At 38.7% G+C, this 17299-nt stretch overlaps 1 protein-coding gene across 8 annotated transcripts in view; it reads left to right on the top strand.

Annotated features, from left to right (window-relative positions):
- Positions 1-17299, top strand: part of PATJ (PATJ crumbs cell polarity complex component) — a 210404-nt gene that overhangs the window by 101522 nt on the left and 91583 nt on the right. For all 8 annotated transcript variants that reach the window (XM_043552634.1, XM_037906549.2, XM_027821512.3 and 5 more), the window contains one exon: positions 3340-3448. In XM_043552634.1, the coding sequence (XP_043408569.1) occupies positions 3340-3448 (109 nt within the window). The remainder of the gene's footprint in view (positions 1-3339; positions 3449-17299) is intronic.

The raw sequence follows: 17299 nt of genomic DNA, 5'->3' as shown, positions 1-17299 counted from the left end.
TCATGGAGAGGCCAGTTCGGAGAAGACCCCTTTCTCATTACTATGTGGGAAATGAGCTTTCCATATATGGCAGTGGACGATGAGCGCCAGCTTGTAGACCCTGGCAGAAAGTCTTTACTTTACAGAGCTGATCCTTGTACCAGTGTGAGTGGTTGATGTCCGAGAGATGGTGAGAGAGATTGGGTTAAGAACTGATAAAGTACACAATACATGAGTGCTGATGAGGAGCCTGTCAGCAAATGAAGCATAGAGTGGCACATGGGAAGGTTTTGGTTCTAAGAATAGTTTTAACAGAATTTCATTTATTGTCTTTGAGCTATATCGATCGTATACATACTACAAATCCATGCCTGGAATTGAAACTTCCTTATTTTGCAACCTATAAATATGCCCCCGATTCAAATGAAATACCAAGTGTGGTTTGAGGACACTGTTCAAGACAAGTGGGAATCTCATTAGGAATTTCTTCAGAAGTCAATGTTTAAATTATCTTGTAGGAACCTGCTGGTAGAGGCTGTACTGTTAAATTAGATATGATCCCTGACTGTTCATAAAATGGAAAAAATGCAATTAGTGACTTCTGTTATTATGTTAAGCTTTGCTGTTGCTGAGGTAAAGTACGAATAGTGTGTGTGACTTAATCAAAAGCCCACCCAATTTAATTTAGAGACTCCCACTGATTTCAGAGGGTTTTGGATCAAGGCATGCACATAAGAAGTCCCATTGTCAGGACAAGATGAAATACGTGATCAACAAAATCCCAATGTCCAAAATCCTGAATTGTTGTATTTGCTTTACAATTAAGATCAGGTGCTATACAAACGTGAAATATCTGACAACTCTGGCCCAGAAGAATTTGCAGTCTAATTCTGCTATTCAAAAAAATCCCAATTATTTAAACTTGCAACAATCAAAATAGCAATGGATGCCAAATGGAGATGCTTTTTCTTATTCATGTTTGAAAGTGTGTCTAATTTAGAAACATTTCTATCATTTTATATGCTGCTGCTTTTTGGGCTTGTGCCATGTAACTACCATTAATGTTGTCTCTTTTCAAAAAATTATTGAGGCCCATTGTCAAGCTTTTCTGAAATCCCACTTTGGGTCAAGATGTAAGGAGTAGCAAATTTACTTAGATTTTATTATGTTGAAATAGGAGTGTGAATCATTGCTAGAAAGATGTGAGAGTTTGGAGTAGGATTTGAGGAAATAGGGTGGCTTTATGGCATACAAAATCAGAGGATACACCAGGTTAAAACTATTTTAACCTTGTTTCTGTTACAAAAAGTGTTCATAATTTTTAAAACCTTTCTTTAAATCTTGGAACTGCCAGCTAAATCCTACAGCCCTACAGAAAATCAGGTAGGTCCCATACTAATTTTGATGACTCTTCCCAACAAATGTTTTGTTCCTTTCTATGGGTACATTTCTGAACTTGTCTGAGCTGCTCCAGTATGAAATCTTACCACTTTTACAGGAAACTCCGGGGTTAGGGGCTTTTTGTTTGGCTTTTGAAAATAGACTTTTATTTTCTTGAATATCCGAAATTCGATTGTGAATCTTTCACGCAACTCACACAATGGAATCTACAGCCAAGAGGTTGAAGTTTATTTACATTTTTGTATTAAGTATGTTGACGTCAGTGAATTGGCAAAATGCTCTTTTTGAGGACCTGATCCAAAGCACATTGAAGTCCAATTAAAAAAAATTCCAGTTGACATCAACGTGCTTTGGATCAGACTATGCATGATGATATTTACAAAAAATCAGGAAGCGATGGAGCAAACTTATGTTAGCATTTTTAAAGCCCTGACCGGTAAAGATCTGCTTTGGATATGAAGACCATTACAATCCTTTTAAAGGTTCTGTAAGCTTAATATGATAGGAAAACAGAGGGCACCTTGCTTACCTGGGGCTCCGAGGGGCTTTAATATTGATCTTGAAAGTGCTGAAAAAGAACTTTATAAAAAATTATAAAGAACAAAAAAAGCTAATAAGTGGACTCTAAAGTATAATGGTTCTGATTTGTCACAGGCAGTTGGAAGTGTGCAGTGCAAGTTTTCCATTTCTACCTTTTAAAGAATTTAGAATACAGAAAATGAGTGGCGCTTGTTGGACCTCTTGTCCTGGTTTTATTTTAGAGTGTATCTGTGTGTATGTGCGCTTTCTTTTGCTGTGTACATTTGGGAAACTGTTGCTTTCTTAAGATCCTCTCATTAGACACCCTTACTACAAATTGGTGGAATTCATTTGATTTATTACTCTTTTGCTGGCCTCAGTGCAGCACTCCGCTGTAATAATTTTTAAATGGACAGGATGATATTTTATTATCTCCTACAATTTTATATTCAGATGCCATTGCATATTAATGATTAGAATATTTTAACATAAATTTAGATTTAAAATATTTTATGAATCTACGTGCAGGTCCTGTTTTCATTCTATGCAATGGAAAATATTATTTCAGATGTGATGTTTGATTCCCAAATGGTAATTCCCAGCGATTTAAAAAAAAAAAAAATTTCATTGCAGGCATTTTTGTTGCTCTAATGGCCTACTGTACTCACTGTTCACTTGCTAAAGTGCATCCTGCTATTAGTGGTGTGATTGTAGGGGATGTAATTGAACATAATTTAGTGAAATCGTGTAGCTAACCTAAAGCATGCTCCAATTATTTTGAACCTATAAAAACAGTTGCTTGGATGTTTCAGCTCCTGTTTTCATTAGATTCCAGAGTCCTCTTTTTATATCTGATATGCGTCGCTATATGCATCATTATAGGAACTGTCTTTATTTATGTGAGGTAATTTATAATTCAAATTATATTTTAATTGGAACCAAAATATAGATGAAATAGTGTCATATTTTACTTGTAGGAGCAATGAGAGGTTCCGTTCTGATTTTGCTTGCTAAGTGTTTTTGATTTTAAACTGCAGCAGGAAATGGTGATGGAAGATGAACAAAGGGTTTAAAATCCATGCTGGGATAATATTTAATGTTATGTTTTTAACCCCTTTGTTAATGGTCACATGTTTGTTGTACTCCACTAGGTAGGTTTACAATGAAATACCAGTGTTGTTCCAGTAAATAAATGTGCAGTCCATTTCCTATTAATGTTTTCTTTCATTTCTTTTTGTCTTCAGAGTCTCTGAAAATATTTTTCATTTGTAAAATGTCTTTGAAAAAGAGGAGTTAAAGTGCATTATTTTAAGAAAATGTATTAAACTGAAGGGTATGTATGTACATGGGGTGGCCTTTTAGTGTGTGGAGAAGAAAAGTAATTTGTATGATACGTGGCAAAATGTTTGAAACCTCTTTATTTTGTTTTTCATCCATCAGAGAAAAGTGGGGGCACCACCTCCGCTGAAGTTGCCGCCTCCTTATAAATCACCCAAAACACTCCAGTCAGAGGAGGATGCTGTGGGGGAGGAGGATTTTTATATAGAGGGTAAGTAGTACCACATTTATCTAAGAAGCGCATTGTATCTTTAGGGAATGTAATCTGTCCGTGTGATGGTGCTACATAGCAGTGACATTGTTGTTACAAATTCTGTGTATGGATTAATTTCCGTCCGCGTGAGTAGTGCTCCATATGATGTGGAGAGCTGATCTCAAACTTCTCTTTACTGTGGACTGATCTTTTTAAGGTGGAAGCTCCTGCCCTTCCAGCTGCAACCCTCGAGCTTCCCTCTTTGCCAGAGTGCGGAGAGGTGCTTGATTCATTTTTAGTTCAGTTGGTCAAAAAGCAATGAACAAGCTCTAAGCTGACCTTCAATTTGCAGGGGAGTGTCGCTGCTTGAAGGCAGATAAGATGCTTCAGCACTGAGACAGCAGAAACTGTGCAGATCAGTTTGAGAACCATCAGTACGCAGCCCCTGCCCCAAAGAGCTTGCAGCCTAAATTAGGCATCACGGTTCAGGCATTATACCTTTCTTTAAAAAAAAAAAAAATGCAGGGGAGTTATTATTGGAATTATGGTTTAAGGATTTAAGGGCAGAAGCATGATTTTAATGAAGAATTTCCATGAAGAGACGATAATCATTTGGTGCACCAGAAGGGTGAGCCCCCCCCCAGTGTAAAGCCTGGGAGAGTGAGAGAAAGCTATGCATAGAATGAGTAATTAGGAGGCTTGGGTGGAACAAAAGGAGCAAGCGAAGTCTATCAGGTCTGTCACAATAGGCTCCTTGAAAGATAACTCTCTTATTTTGTATAGCACCTTTAATCCTTGAGATGCTATAATTTTCTACAGATATTTCACAATGATTTACGCTTTGATCAGCGTGGAAGTGCAGGCATCTATAAATTGGAACACTGTGTCTGTTCAGGAGTGCCCAGCAGTGCTTCCTAGAGGTGCAGGACCTGATTTGAGTGGCTCTAGCTTTAGATAAACAGAAAGTAATGACCCAATAGGAGTGACTCTCAGGTGACCAACAAGAGATAATTTGAGAATTATCTACATCACACTCAGCACCAGGATAACAGAAACTTACAAAAACTAGTCAATGTGTTGATTTCCTCTCCTCTTGTTCCTCTCTCCCCGTTACTGTAGACTGGTACTTGTATGTGTTCTTGTGTGTAGTGTTATGGGTATTTTTTGTTTTGTTTTTGTTTGTGGGAAAGCCAGAGGAAAAAGATGCATTTTGCTTTTTGACCTGTAGGTGGTCAGATCTGTGGCTAAGTCTTGTTCTTGTGAATAGAAGTTCCAAAGCCATAGGACTGCTGATGAGGAAGCTCTGTGACCAGCTCCTATGAATTTAATCCTTGTTGTTAGCAGTGCTATTGTGCCTCTCGAGCACAGTTGTTGTTGGTAGCCTTGATCAGAGGCTGAGACAGTCCTCAAGATGGTTTTGGGTCTGTCCCATTAAGATTTTGGAGGTGAGGATCTTGATTGGTTATTCTCTGGGGAACCAGCTAAGGTTATGTCTATATTACCACTTACGTCGGTATAATTTATGTTATTTAGGAGTGTGAATAAGCCACCCCTCTGAGCTACATAAGTGAGACTGATCTAAGCGCCAGTGTGGACAGCACTATGTGGCGGGAGAGCTTCTCCCGCCGATGTAGTTAAAGCCACTCGTTGGGGTTGGATTAATTAAGTCAATGGCAGAGCTCTCTCCTGTTGGCTCAGAGTGGCTACACAAGAGAGCTTACATCAGCACAGCTGCACCGCTGTAAACTCCCTTGTGTAGCTATAGCCACAGTACATGGAGCATAGGGCGATGTATTTAAGTCCGCCTCTGTTGCTTAATTGGTGAGCTGCTATATGTTGAACCATTAGGAGCTTTTTCAAAGTTCCTACTTTCAATCCCAAGTACAGAGTGTTACTAGAAATGAGCCTGGAAGTTTTATAAAAGTATCTTAGATCCTTATCTGTCAGGTTGGATGAAGCATCTGGGCCAGCTGAAAATGGAAAAAGGCATTGCAGGGTGCTGTAGTTGTTGGAGTATTTGGCCAAGGTTGGGCCAAAATGAGGCCAAGGTTCCAACCAAGTGTTTCATGGCAAATGTGTAGCCCCAGGCCACTCCTTTACCTCACTCTCGGTTGTAACATTTAAGCTGGGATCGACATTCCCAATTTAGTGTATCTACAGTCTGCTTTAGAAAGTGCAACCAGGTTCATGTGGGATAGAAGACAGCAAGACAGGACGGTCTTCAGCCTGAAATAAAAACTTCAAAATGGTGTGTTTTAATGACTATTTTCAGAATATTAAAGAAAATGTATGTGGGAGGTTTTTTTATTCTTCTCTTGGGAATGATTTTTCCATGATGGAGCAGTAGGTTAGTAACCTGCATGCCCCCTGAACAGTGGGTTTCAAATAGATTTTTTTAAAATACTGTAAAATGAAGCCATCTGCACTAGCAATAAATCATGGCAGGGTGTACATCAGTAGGCATTGGTGTGCTGGTTTGGTGGCTGAAAGCCAGAAATGTACACTAAGAATTTCAGAGTAACAGCCGTGTTAGTCTGTATTTGCAAAAAGAAAAGGAGTACTTGTGGCACCTTAGAGACTAACCAATTTATTTGAGCATAAGCTTTCGTGAGCTACAGCATCCGATGAAGTGAGCTGTAGCTCACGAAAGCTTATGCTCAAATAAATTGATTAGTCTCTAAGGTGCCACAAGTACTCCTTTTCTTTTCACTAAGAATTTGCAGATAGACCACTAATGCACACCTTGTTGTAGTTTATTACTAAAATGAGGGGTTGGGAGTGGAAGGGGGAAAAAATTAATTAGTTTGTAAGTAGAGTTTTTCTCACGGTTTTCCATAGGCATTAGGAGCTATGTAATTTCATTTGACATTATAATTGAATTATATGCACACATTGGAGGATCATAATTTATCCTATAAAAAGCAAATTAAAATATATACAAAAATAAAAACATTAAGAATAAGTGGAGTAAACCAGACAGACATTAACTCTGGCAAGAGCTCAGAATCCTGTCATTTCAACAGGCATTTTTCATTAAGTTCTCCGTTTTAATTAGAGAATGAAATTGATCTGATTGATTCATATCGGTATTTACAAATAGTTTTTCTTTTACTTTAAAGAGTGGTTTTATGGTGATTCAAGCTCTGGTCTAGGACTCAGGATACGTGAGTTCAATTCCTGGCTCTGCCACAGATTTCCTGTGTGCATTTGGGCAAGTCACTTCATCTCCCAGCACCTCAGTTCCCCATCAGTAAGCGGAGATGATAATACTTCCTTCCCTTTGCCTTGTCTGTTTAGACAATTTGAAGTCAGTGGAGTTGAGTGAAGGCATAAGGGTCTATCTTTATGGTGCTAGTTGCAGGATTCTTGCTGTAGGTTAGTTAGGAGCACTTAAGGGCAGGGACTGTGTCTTTGTATATGTTTTTACAGGTGATAGCGCAATGAAGCTCTGATCTCAGTTAGAGCCTCCAAACGCTTCCCTAAAGCTAATGTTCCCAGAAATACCCCAACTAGTGAGATGTTATGTGGTCTACACCTTTAAAAAATGTTCAAATACATGCGGTACATTTAATGTGCAAAAATATAAAATTACAAAGGAAACCAAGAAGTCCATAAATAACATCATGAATTAATGACATTAAAATATTAGAATAATCAGATTACTGAATAATTGTGTTTGAAAAAACGTCAGACGTGTTAAGGAGTAAATTGACTGATAAATCAATTAAGCTAGTGGGGGATCTGGTTGCTTAGAGTTTATTGTCAAGTCCTTTTGGGTGAGGCTGCATTGTGAAACAAGAAGAATAACATGACACACTTTGCAGGGGACTGGAGTAGATGACCTCTCGAGGTCCCTTCCAGTTCTATGACTCTGTGATTTTCGTTGCTGCTGCAAAATATAGAAATGTTTACTCGGAGACTAAGATGAGGAAGCTTCTGCAGTCAAACACTGCCTCTCCAATAGATGTCACTACAATCAACAGCAAATAGCAATGAGGGTTTCAAAGAGTGTAAAGATATGACCAGGCAAAAATAAGTATATAAACCTTTATGAAAGGCTGAGGCATTAACAATTTCTAATATTTACAATGTTAATTTTGCTAAATGTACTAACAAGTGTATTCAGCTTTGTGTGTCTTCATAGATAATCCAAAATAGCCAGGATTACACAAATAAAGCTGACTTTCATTTTTGAGCTGCATGTTAATCCTTATTTAATGTGTCTCTACACTGCTAATCTTCTCTTTCTATTCTTATTCAGACTTTGTAATTAGCTAAAATACGTAGGTTTCTAGCTCACCCCTAATAAAAGGACCAGAGGGGCACTGCTTTATAATTTAGAGCATCCTTGCAAGCATTTGTACCACATGAGGATACAGACCCTGATATCCGTGCCCTTGCCTTTTTTCTTATGTTTTTGAATCATACACATAAACTTTCTTAATTTGGTATCGTGCTGCAATATTGAAATTACATTCTCAATGAATTACTGGTAAAATTGTAACTGGGAACATTTGTGTCTGGAATTTTACTATGTACATGTGTATAATCCACTGAACAGATGGTTTCTCTGTGTGTGTTGTGCATATATATTACAAAGAAAGGTTAGAGTATGTTAAAAATGAGTGAATTAATGGTGATACAAAATAACTGAATTACTCATTAGAAAGATTCATCATTTGGAGTAAAGAATGAATAGAAAATTCCTAACATGACTACATTTAGAAACTACACTTATAAAACTAAAAAGAAAAGGAGTACTTGTAGCACCTTAGAGACTAACAAATTTATTTGAGCATAAGCTTTCGTGAGCTACAGCTCACTTCATCGGATGCATATAAACCTGTAAGACTTAACCATTTTTAAATGACCAAAATGAGAAATTTAACATCTCTTTAACGTTTCAATTCAGTATTCACATTACAATAAAACCAATGCTGCCTGTTTAAGAGTGATGGTAAAATACAATCACTGATGAAGTTGAAAATTTTTGCATGCTAATAATGGTAAGATGGTTTTGTGTCTGGCATATAAAAATGATGCAAGAACACAGTTTAGTAACAGAAAATTATAAGATGATAAATTTGTTCAGGTCCCTTAGATTAGCAAAAGTTCACTGATAACCCCTGTAATTTGCACTAAAAGGATGCACAGATATAATTAATGCCATTAACTATTTCTTTCTCTCTCTCTCTCTGCAGTAAGAGTGGCTCATTAAACACAGTATTAACTGTAACTAGCTGTGAAAAACATAAATGGTTATGTTTTTTAAATAGACGTGTTTCTTGGGATAGAGATGTCATTTTTAATGCTAGCAGGGTAAACCAGTGCAACAAACAGCAGCCGTAGAGCATCAGTGGGTCAGATGTGGGAAACCAGAGATTTGCTTCTCCCTGCGTACTTTTATAGGCAGCTTTAATCTGCTGACAGATGTAACTGTTAGCTTGTGGGTAGCTTGAAATTAGTGTAACTGATTGCATCTCATAATAGAAAGAGACGGACAGATTGCCCTTAAGGAGGGAGAAATTCTCAGAAAAATAGGCCCAAGGTCGTTGGAAGAAAGACGAGCACTGAGTCTGTGTATGATGAGGATTTGAGCTGCTTACAGCATTGAATGTTTGTCAGGAATGCAGATCTCTTGAAGTACATGCTGGTACAGCAATGGTACAAGGGGGGTTCCCAGGTAAGGATTCATGTATGTATATATATATATATATATGCATTGTAGTTATTGCTAGCAAGCCATTTTAGGTATTTTAATGATCATTCAGAACTAATTAAGTCATAAAGGCAAGAGAATAGTAGCACAAACCATTTTTCTCGGCTGAGAGCATGTACATATACTATGTAAGACTCTTAGGTGAATTCAGTACCTTTTAAATTATTTGTCTTATGTTTTATTGTAAATCACTGTTATAATATACTTGAATGCATGACACCAGCATGCAAAATTTACAACAGCAGGTCAGTGCTTTAAACTAAAGTATCAGAATTCCTAATACTAAATTTATTGTTGTTATATGGAATAATCTACTATTTTTCATAACTGTTCTTGTAATGTAGAGACAGATGGCTGAATTTTCTTCACTTTGCCTGGTAAAAATGTGTTAGGTAAATATTTTTAGAGTAGAATAAAAAGCTGCTGGGGAAACCTAAACTGAATATTCAGCAGTTTCATTGTATAAGGAAGCAGAATGGGAATAATGCAACTTGGTGGTAGACAAACAAGAGCTATTGCAATGAAGTGTAATCTAATCTTTGTTGTCTCAAATCTCATTTGATGTTAGGTCTGATCATTTTTTCTGACACAAGCCAGGTATCCAGGTATGAGTATTAAAGCATTTGTCATAAAATATATTTTGTCCTGGTACTTAAAGGTTTGAATATTAAATTCTTCAAAACATGGTAAGGGTGTTGAGAAACCTGATGTGATCTTATGCAGATACTGCAGATGCCTAACTTCTCTTAACTTATTACTGTTGAAAGTAGGGTTTGTGTTGTAAAACTGCATACAAAAGGCATTGCTGTACAAACGGACTTCAAACGGACTTAGAGAGGATTATACTAGTAGATATCTCTCTCACTTTGTCACTGAAGAACACAGTATCACTGCAATGACTTGCAATTAAAAACGTGGCATGATCGGACAGAGAGGAGGTTTTTAAGTATTTGCATGAGTATTGAATCAATGCACCCGGAAGAGGCTATGTGACTAAATTATTGAACAGTTGATTTTTAGATAGCATCTTTCAGCTGTACCCATCACAAATGATGCTATATTACTTGTGGGGGGAGAGATATGCAGCATGTCTGGTCCAGAATAGGTAAAGCCCAACTTCCAGATACACTTGGTTTAAGCAGTAGCCATTAGGAATACAAAGTGCAAATAATCTTCTATAAGAAGGAAAAGTAAAAATGTTAATGTCTATATTTTTTATAGAGAGATCAGTTATTAAATTTCCCATAGCATGACCATAATTGAGACAGCAGTCCAACCTAATTTCTTTAACTGTTCAAGAGAGTCAAAATTATTTTTCTTGAATATCAGTAATGTGCATTTTCCCCCTTGATCCAACATACTAATTCTTAATAACTAGTCATCAATATTCCTTCAGCTTTGTACAGCTATGAAATACACCCAAAGGCTGAACTAGAATTATTTGCCATAGGTATTTGAGATACATAACACAATGACTGACTGTTTTAAAGTATGCTTTTATACCTGTGGAGTGCCAACATACGTGTTGAAAAGTAATTGCGTCTTGGCAATTTGACCATGATGTATCACACAGATCGACATCTGTTTTTCTAATCTATCAGCAGTTCTAAAGCACCTGTCTCCATAGTATCTAAGTGCAGTACAGAATTAGAATTAGAAGAAACACGGTGGGAACAGAGGGTAGTCAATTTTCTATCCTACTGTAGAAATATAATGAGCCTCTAATTGTTAGTATGATGCTAGACATCATGAGTGAGTTCATCAGTGCCTGGAGGCTGAAATTTGCTCTCCTTGCTCCTACCAAAAGTAAATTATTACTAAGGCTGTAAAGTCATCAAATCATTGAGCTTTTGGGGACCTAGAAGACCATGGCAATTTATTGTGCTTTTGGTGGTAGCATATGTGTGCGCACATGTATATATAAACATATGGACTATGTGAGGGGGTGGGATAGTAAAGGTTTGAGCAGCCTGATTTTGTAAGGGCTGCATTACTGATAATGACAAAGCCATGAGTGAGTTGTATAGGTCATCTCAAACTAGTGTCAAAATAAAACCTTTTGTAGCACACCGTTTCCTGTTCTGTAGATGCCATACATATAGAAAAATATTGTGGGAATGTTTTGGAGAGCTTTTGAAACTTCCACTGAGATTATTTTTTGTATCCCTGTACCTGTAAAGTCAAGTGCATTAATTACCATGAGTCTAAATACACAGCTTGGAGAGCCATAAGAACCTATAAAATTAGCTGAAATTGCTTATCTAAATCTAAAAATGTTGCCGTTTTAAGGACCATTACATCAGGGTCTTACAGAGTAGAAGTGAAAGCAGAGTCCTGCTGGGAAACAAAAAATCTTCCCTTCTCTTGGTATAATGCTTCTGTTCCGAGGCCTACAGGGCCATTAGATATTGGATTTAAGTCCCAACATGTGGAAAAGCTGCTTCTTGCCCCAAACTGAATCTTAATCACTCTGGGCCTTGAGCAGGGGTAGATTGGATGGAAACTGCATATTTGTGAGGAGAAAGAGGAAAGATTTGAATTTTTAAAAAGAAAACAATAGTTGTTAGAAGCTTCCCCAGGCTTTAGAATGTTAAAGTAAATGTTAAGGGAGCATAGTGCCAGTGAGGAGTGAAAGATGCATGATAATCTTATCACATTTGTTCTGTCTTTTGTACAGCACCTAGCACAAGGGTCCTGGTTGATGATTAGGACTCATAGACACAATGTATGTATATATAGACACACCTAAACAGGGCTAAGTTATGTCTCTTCATGCTCTGCCTGTGAATAAGGAGGATTATACCAGCCATGCTGTTCTTGGAGGTATTGTGGTATTACATCTTAGTCCCTCCATATGCTGTGGGATCAGGGCAGCTAGTGGTACCACTTGCTACACTTTATTTTATTTTTTTTATTTTAAGAGTAGGTTGCACTCCCCCTGTGTAATGATCCTGGTGCTGTCTGATTTGTTGGGGTCACGGCTCTTTCTGTGAAGCTCAGGACTTCTTTGCCTTTTGGCACTAGCAAGTCCCCTGGGTGCCCAACCTAGGGCTGAAGGGGCTCCCTGGGCACTCTCACCCTTCTAGCACACCTGCACCCGGTTATCCATAGTTTAGTCCTTAAAACCTAGAAAGCCTTCTTCATCAGATTACTAAAACTGATGATAAACCAGATGTAAAGGTTTAATGCCATTCTTTCCTGCCTTAAGTTGTGACCGATTATCCTAGGAGTTGTTTTGAGAATAATATGATATAATTTTATAGTGTGTAATTCATGTGTTCATCTCAGGACGCACAGTGGTGTCACATCTAGGGAAGTCCTGCAGTGAGAAGGTGTGGGGTAAGTGGGCCCATTAGACTAGGAGATGCATGAAGCACTGATGACACCATGCCAGCAATACAAGCTGGTTGATGGTATAGAGGAGATGAGTTTTGAATACTAATTTCGAAGGGGGGAAATTCACGATGTGAGGGAACTGGACAGACTGTTGCACATAGCTGGTGAGGTGACAGTAAAAGATCAAGAATGGAGACGGGGAAGAAATGTGATTAGTCCAGAATTTGCTTCACAGAGGTGGAGGCATGTGAAGGGATGAGCTTAAGGAGGCATATGGAGAATGGCTATGAAGGGCCTTGAGGAAGATGGAAAGGATTTTGTAATGGAGGGGGAGTTAGGCAAGGTCCTTTAGGATCAGGCACGAGGTGGTCTTTTTTTGTGGGCATGAGGGAGAAAGTGTATTGTGACATTCTAAATAGAGAGGCTGCAGCCAGGGGAAGGAAAGGGTGAATATGACTTGCGATGGCTGCTGGTGGGGAAAAAGCGATGGCTGTCTGCACAAGGAGCAGCTAGCAGGAAAGCGCATTCTCTGATCCCTGCATGAGTGTTTACAGCAGCCAGTGAGCTCTCTCCCTTCTTCCCTTCCCATGCCATCATCTAGCAGCGCTAGCATCCTGGAAATCCCAGAGTCTCTATTAGCTTCCCTAGAGGCAGAGGCCAGGGAGATAGATATTCCTCTTCCTGGGATTCTAATTCTGTCTCGGGTGTTACCTGAGCCATGCTCCCAGAACTGCCTCCAAGTAGGACTCGGAGCCAGGGTTAGGGGAAAAGTTAAAAATGATTCAATATTTATTAACTAATGTATTTTAAAGGAACAGATCCCCAGTTGGATGCTGAGAGTATGAATTGTAATGATTTAGAAAACAATATTGGTGTCAAAAATAGAGAACACCCACACTTAGTGATTGGTACACAGCCAGTCACTGGCAGAATAAGGAGCAGAACCCAGGAATCTTGACTTTAAAAATATGTTTTATTGGTATTTTCACACCCAGGAGCTCCAGTTATGGAGCTAGGCTCTGCACAGATACTTGTTTCTTCCTTTGTGCAGGCAGGAAAAGATTTTAAGAAATTATTATTACTTGTTTTGTGTCAGCAATGTGTTTTGCTCTGCCTAGTGCACAGTAATAAAGAGAGTCTCCAGTATTGCCGACACAAGTAATATTTGGTGTTTTTCTTCACACCCCAGCTACCAAAGTCAAAGGATTACATGGGAATCTTGGAATTTTTATTTATTTATTTATTTATTTATTTATTTAAAATAAAGTTTCTAGTCTTTATGGTTGTGAGGAAAAGCTGGGACATCTGACCCATGTGTAATGTAAAGGTTCAAAAATCAGAAGGCAAAGCAAGAGGCCCACACTTATTCTTTTTTTAATCTCCTGATTTTTAAGGCCATCTCATGGGTTTTTGGGCCCTTACTCATAGTTTTTGGTAATAGTGACACTAAGTTGGCAATTGTGACTTTCTCTCCAGAAGATCTTACACAGAGACAGATACTTAGAATACAGGACATACTGGAAAGTCCAGTGATGGGAAGAATTTCGTGTTTTTAAATCCCCTGGTAGGCCTTTTAGAAGAAGTGGGGAATTTTAAAGGGGACCGGAAGGATTTTATTTAAAATATACACTAAATAGCAGAAGCAGAGGTAGCTGCATCAGTCGGTTTGAAGGCTGGCCGGGGATGAACTTAGCAAAATATGACCCTGAATGGTTAATGGCACCACTGCAGTTGAGTTCAGAAATCAGGAGATAAACGTGTATAAGAATAATTTCCAAACTAAAATATATATTAAACTCATTCCCAACTTTCAAGCCTTTGTGTTCCATGTGTGCATTATGGTACCTTTGCAAGTACCATCAAGTGTTAGATACAGCAAAAAACTTGCAGGAAAATACTCCAGAATGGTCAGATCTGCTTGCTCACCATTAGCTAGTCAGAAGTGCTTCTTTAGGGGGGCCACAGTACCCATCCCCTCCTCTTCTAAGTGACTTGGACAGAGACTTCTAGATTATTTTTGCTTCTGTCTTGCAACCTTGGGTGGATCAGCCAATGTTAAATTTTGCTTATCACATACACAACACATTTAGAAAGTGTTGTTCAAACATTAACTAATTAATTAGGCTGAAACTTGGTTTAAGCTGCTAAACCAGATTTTTTTAAATTTAAAAATAATTCATTAAACCAATGAAGTTCTTATTAAATAACTCTGATTTTACATGTCTACATAGCCCTACACAGGGTTCTCAGGTGATAGTGAGACTCTAGCATTCTCCTTTTTCAGAGGTGCCAATAAGCAGTCTAGACTTTTAGCCCCTTTTCCTCAGCAGAGCTAGAGTCCACATGATGGGAACAATCATGGCAGAGTTTCCCCTTCTGTGGCTTCAGAGGCCTCTGGTCTTTGCTTTGCTCTGCCATGATGAAGCAGGGGGAACAAACTGAAAGGCCATAGTAGGTGGTCCCTTTAGGGGAACAAGCCCCAGAAATTTCAGCTCTGAAGGGGACAACAGAAAATGAGAAACAACATATTGCTTATTCTTTCCTCCAGATCAGCTTTAAAACCTAGGATTGCAGTGGATAGGTGAGAGGGTTGAACTGCCACTCTGTTTGCACCACTGGAAGGAGGAAATCTGGAGCATGGGGGGAAGGCACATAGCCCACAGTGTTGAAGAGAAGTCTGAGCTCCTTCTGGTATTTGCAGGAAGAGGAACACATCCCAATTTTTCCACGTTAAGGAAGCATGGATGCCAAGCCGAAAAGCACCGCAAAGAATTAAGGCTTTCACAGCCATCTTTATTCTGTCCCACAGCACACCTCTTCTTCCATCAAATGAACAAGCAGTGTTTGAATACCAATTTAGAGAAGAGCTCTTGGATCTTACTGGTGAGATGAAATCCTAGCGGACAGTACACATAGGTGCAAGCTAGAAAACCTTCATATAGCAAGAGGAACCTGGGGGAGAGGTTTTCTGTCCCATTTCTGGCTCCCTCCAAAAACCAGTGGACATGTGACTCCATGGCAGGAGTTGTGGAAAGGCATTCTGGAGCAGGACCTGGGAGTTCTGTTAGACTACCTACTTTTGCGTACATGCACCCTGACATGGCTACGCATCCTACAGATGTGCATCTATACAGATCATTCCTGAACCTTAGTAGAAAGGTTGCTGTCATCTATTACAAACATGCAGAGTAACTTGACTGTTGCAATATATATATTTGGTACTATTTCAGATTGGCCCGAAAAGTTATAGATTTACAAATAGCAATGAATATTTTTGAATATTTTATATTGTAATATCTCTGGCTTTCTAAAGAACAATGCTAGGTATGTAAGGCTTCCAAATGAGCTGGGAATCTCTCAGAAGACTTGCTGTACTATAGAACAAAATCCTTGAATTTAGAGCAGGTAAAGCCTTCTAGTTTAGCCCCTGAATAACGTATGATTGTCCTATACAGTGAGTTTTCTACTGCTCTGTCCAGTTACATATTCAACACCCAAAAAGACGGAGTCTCTGCCAAGTTCTGTGGGAGGCTATCCCATGTCTAGATGCAATAAAACTGTGTGGCGGGTGCTGCTGTACCCTTATTTCAAAATGCTGTTGCCTTTTGTGGGCTCAAGAGTCAACCTTAACATGATTTTAGAGTAGCTGTTTGTGTTTTCATGCAGGATTTTATCACAGGAAAAATGACTTCAGCACTGTTTGATTGCATTTAATCAACCAACACCAGTATGATGTTCAACCAATTAGTGGGTTTTGTTTCTTTCTAATCTAGCTAAAACATCCTGCATTATCAGCAGTGAGGCAGTAGGGAAGAAATATGCTGGAAGCTTTTGCCAATCCTCTGCACCAGAGTACAGAGCTCTGCAGGATTCTCAGCTGACCCTGAGACTCTCTAAACTCAGCAGCCAGTATTTTACATGAATAACTGATTGGTAGATCAGAGTACCCAAAGGAGGTCACGTCTATGTAGGGGTGAGTGCTTTGATGCTTGTTAATATGAAATTTGAAAGGCAAATAAGTAGGCAGAAGTGAATTTCGTTCATAAGGAACAATGCACAGCATAAGAGCACACCCTGTATGGCAAATTTTCCCTAGACAGGCAAAAAAAAATTTAAAAGATGCTTAATTTTTCATAGGTAAGGAGGTGTTTTAGATAGGATCATAAATGTACTTAGCAGTTCACAAAAAACATAAACAGGAAATGTCTCTGCTCCTAAGGACTTAGATATGGTATACAATATAGGTATACTGTAATTACAGCCTACTGATGACCCTTCAGGTGCTGGGCTTGAAGTGAGGATATAAGATGGTGGTGCTCTTCCAAGCTCTGCTCGAAAGTAAGCTCCATCTCCTTGAGATGCTATGCTGTATTTGGGCTCTTAGGCTTGCCTTTCTTTTTAGTGGGATTCAAATTCTAGACTTGGTTCTGCTCGGCTCCTTGGGCATGGCTCCTTAAGGGCCTTTGAGGGGGGAAAAATGATCGCTAATGCCATCCACTTACATGACCAAAATGAAATGGCATTCACAGTAGGTTGTGGAGATCCTTATTGTATGATTCCCCTTCTATCTTTTTACATGCTTTGATCAGCAATGAAATGCTTAAGTGTTGTCACTTATCATCAAGCCTCTGAGTTACCACTTCATTCAGATGAATAGAGGCAGTTCTTCCCTCTCAGAGCTATTTCGGGTTCTTTGCAAACTTGGGTGAACATCACAGTATCAATTACTATTCCTGAGGGAATTCTGCACCAAAAAAATTAAAAATTCTGTGCACAATATTTTAAAATTCTGCAAAATTCTGCAAATTTTATTT

Source organism: Chelonia mydas, chromosome 8 (assembly GCF_015237465.2).
Source record: "Chelonia mydas isolate rCheMyd1 chromosome 8, rCheMyd1.pri.v2, whole genome shotgun sequence".
NCBI classification, from domain to species: domain Eukaryota; kingdom Metazoa; phylum Chordata; order Testudines; family Cheloniidae; genus Chelonia; species Chelonia mydas.
This window is presented reverse-complemented; position numbering and strand designations above follow the sequence as displayed.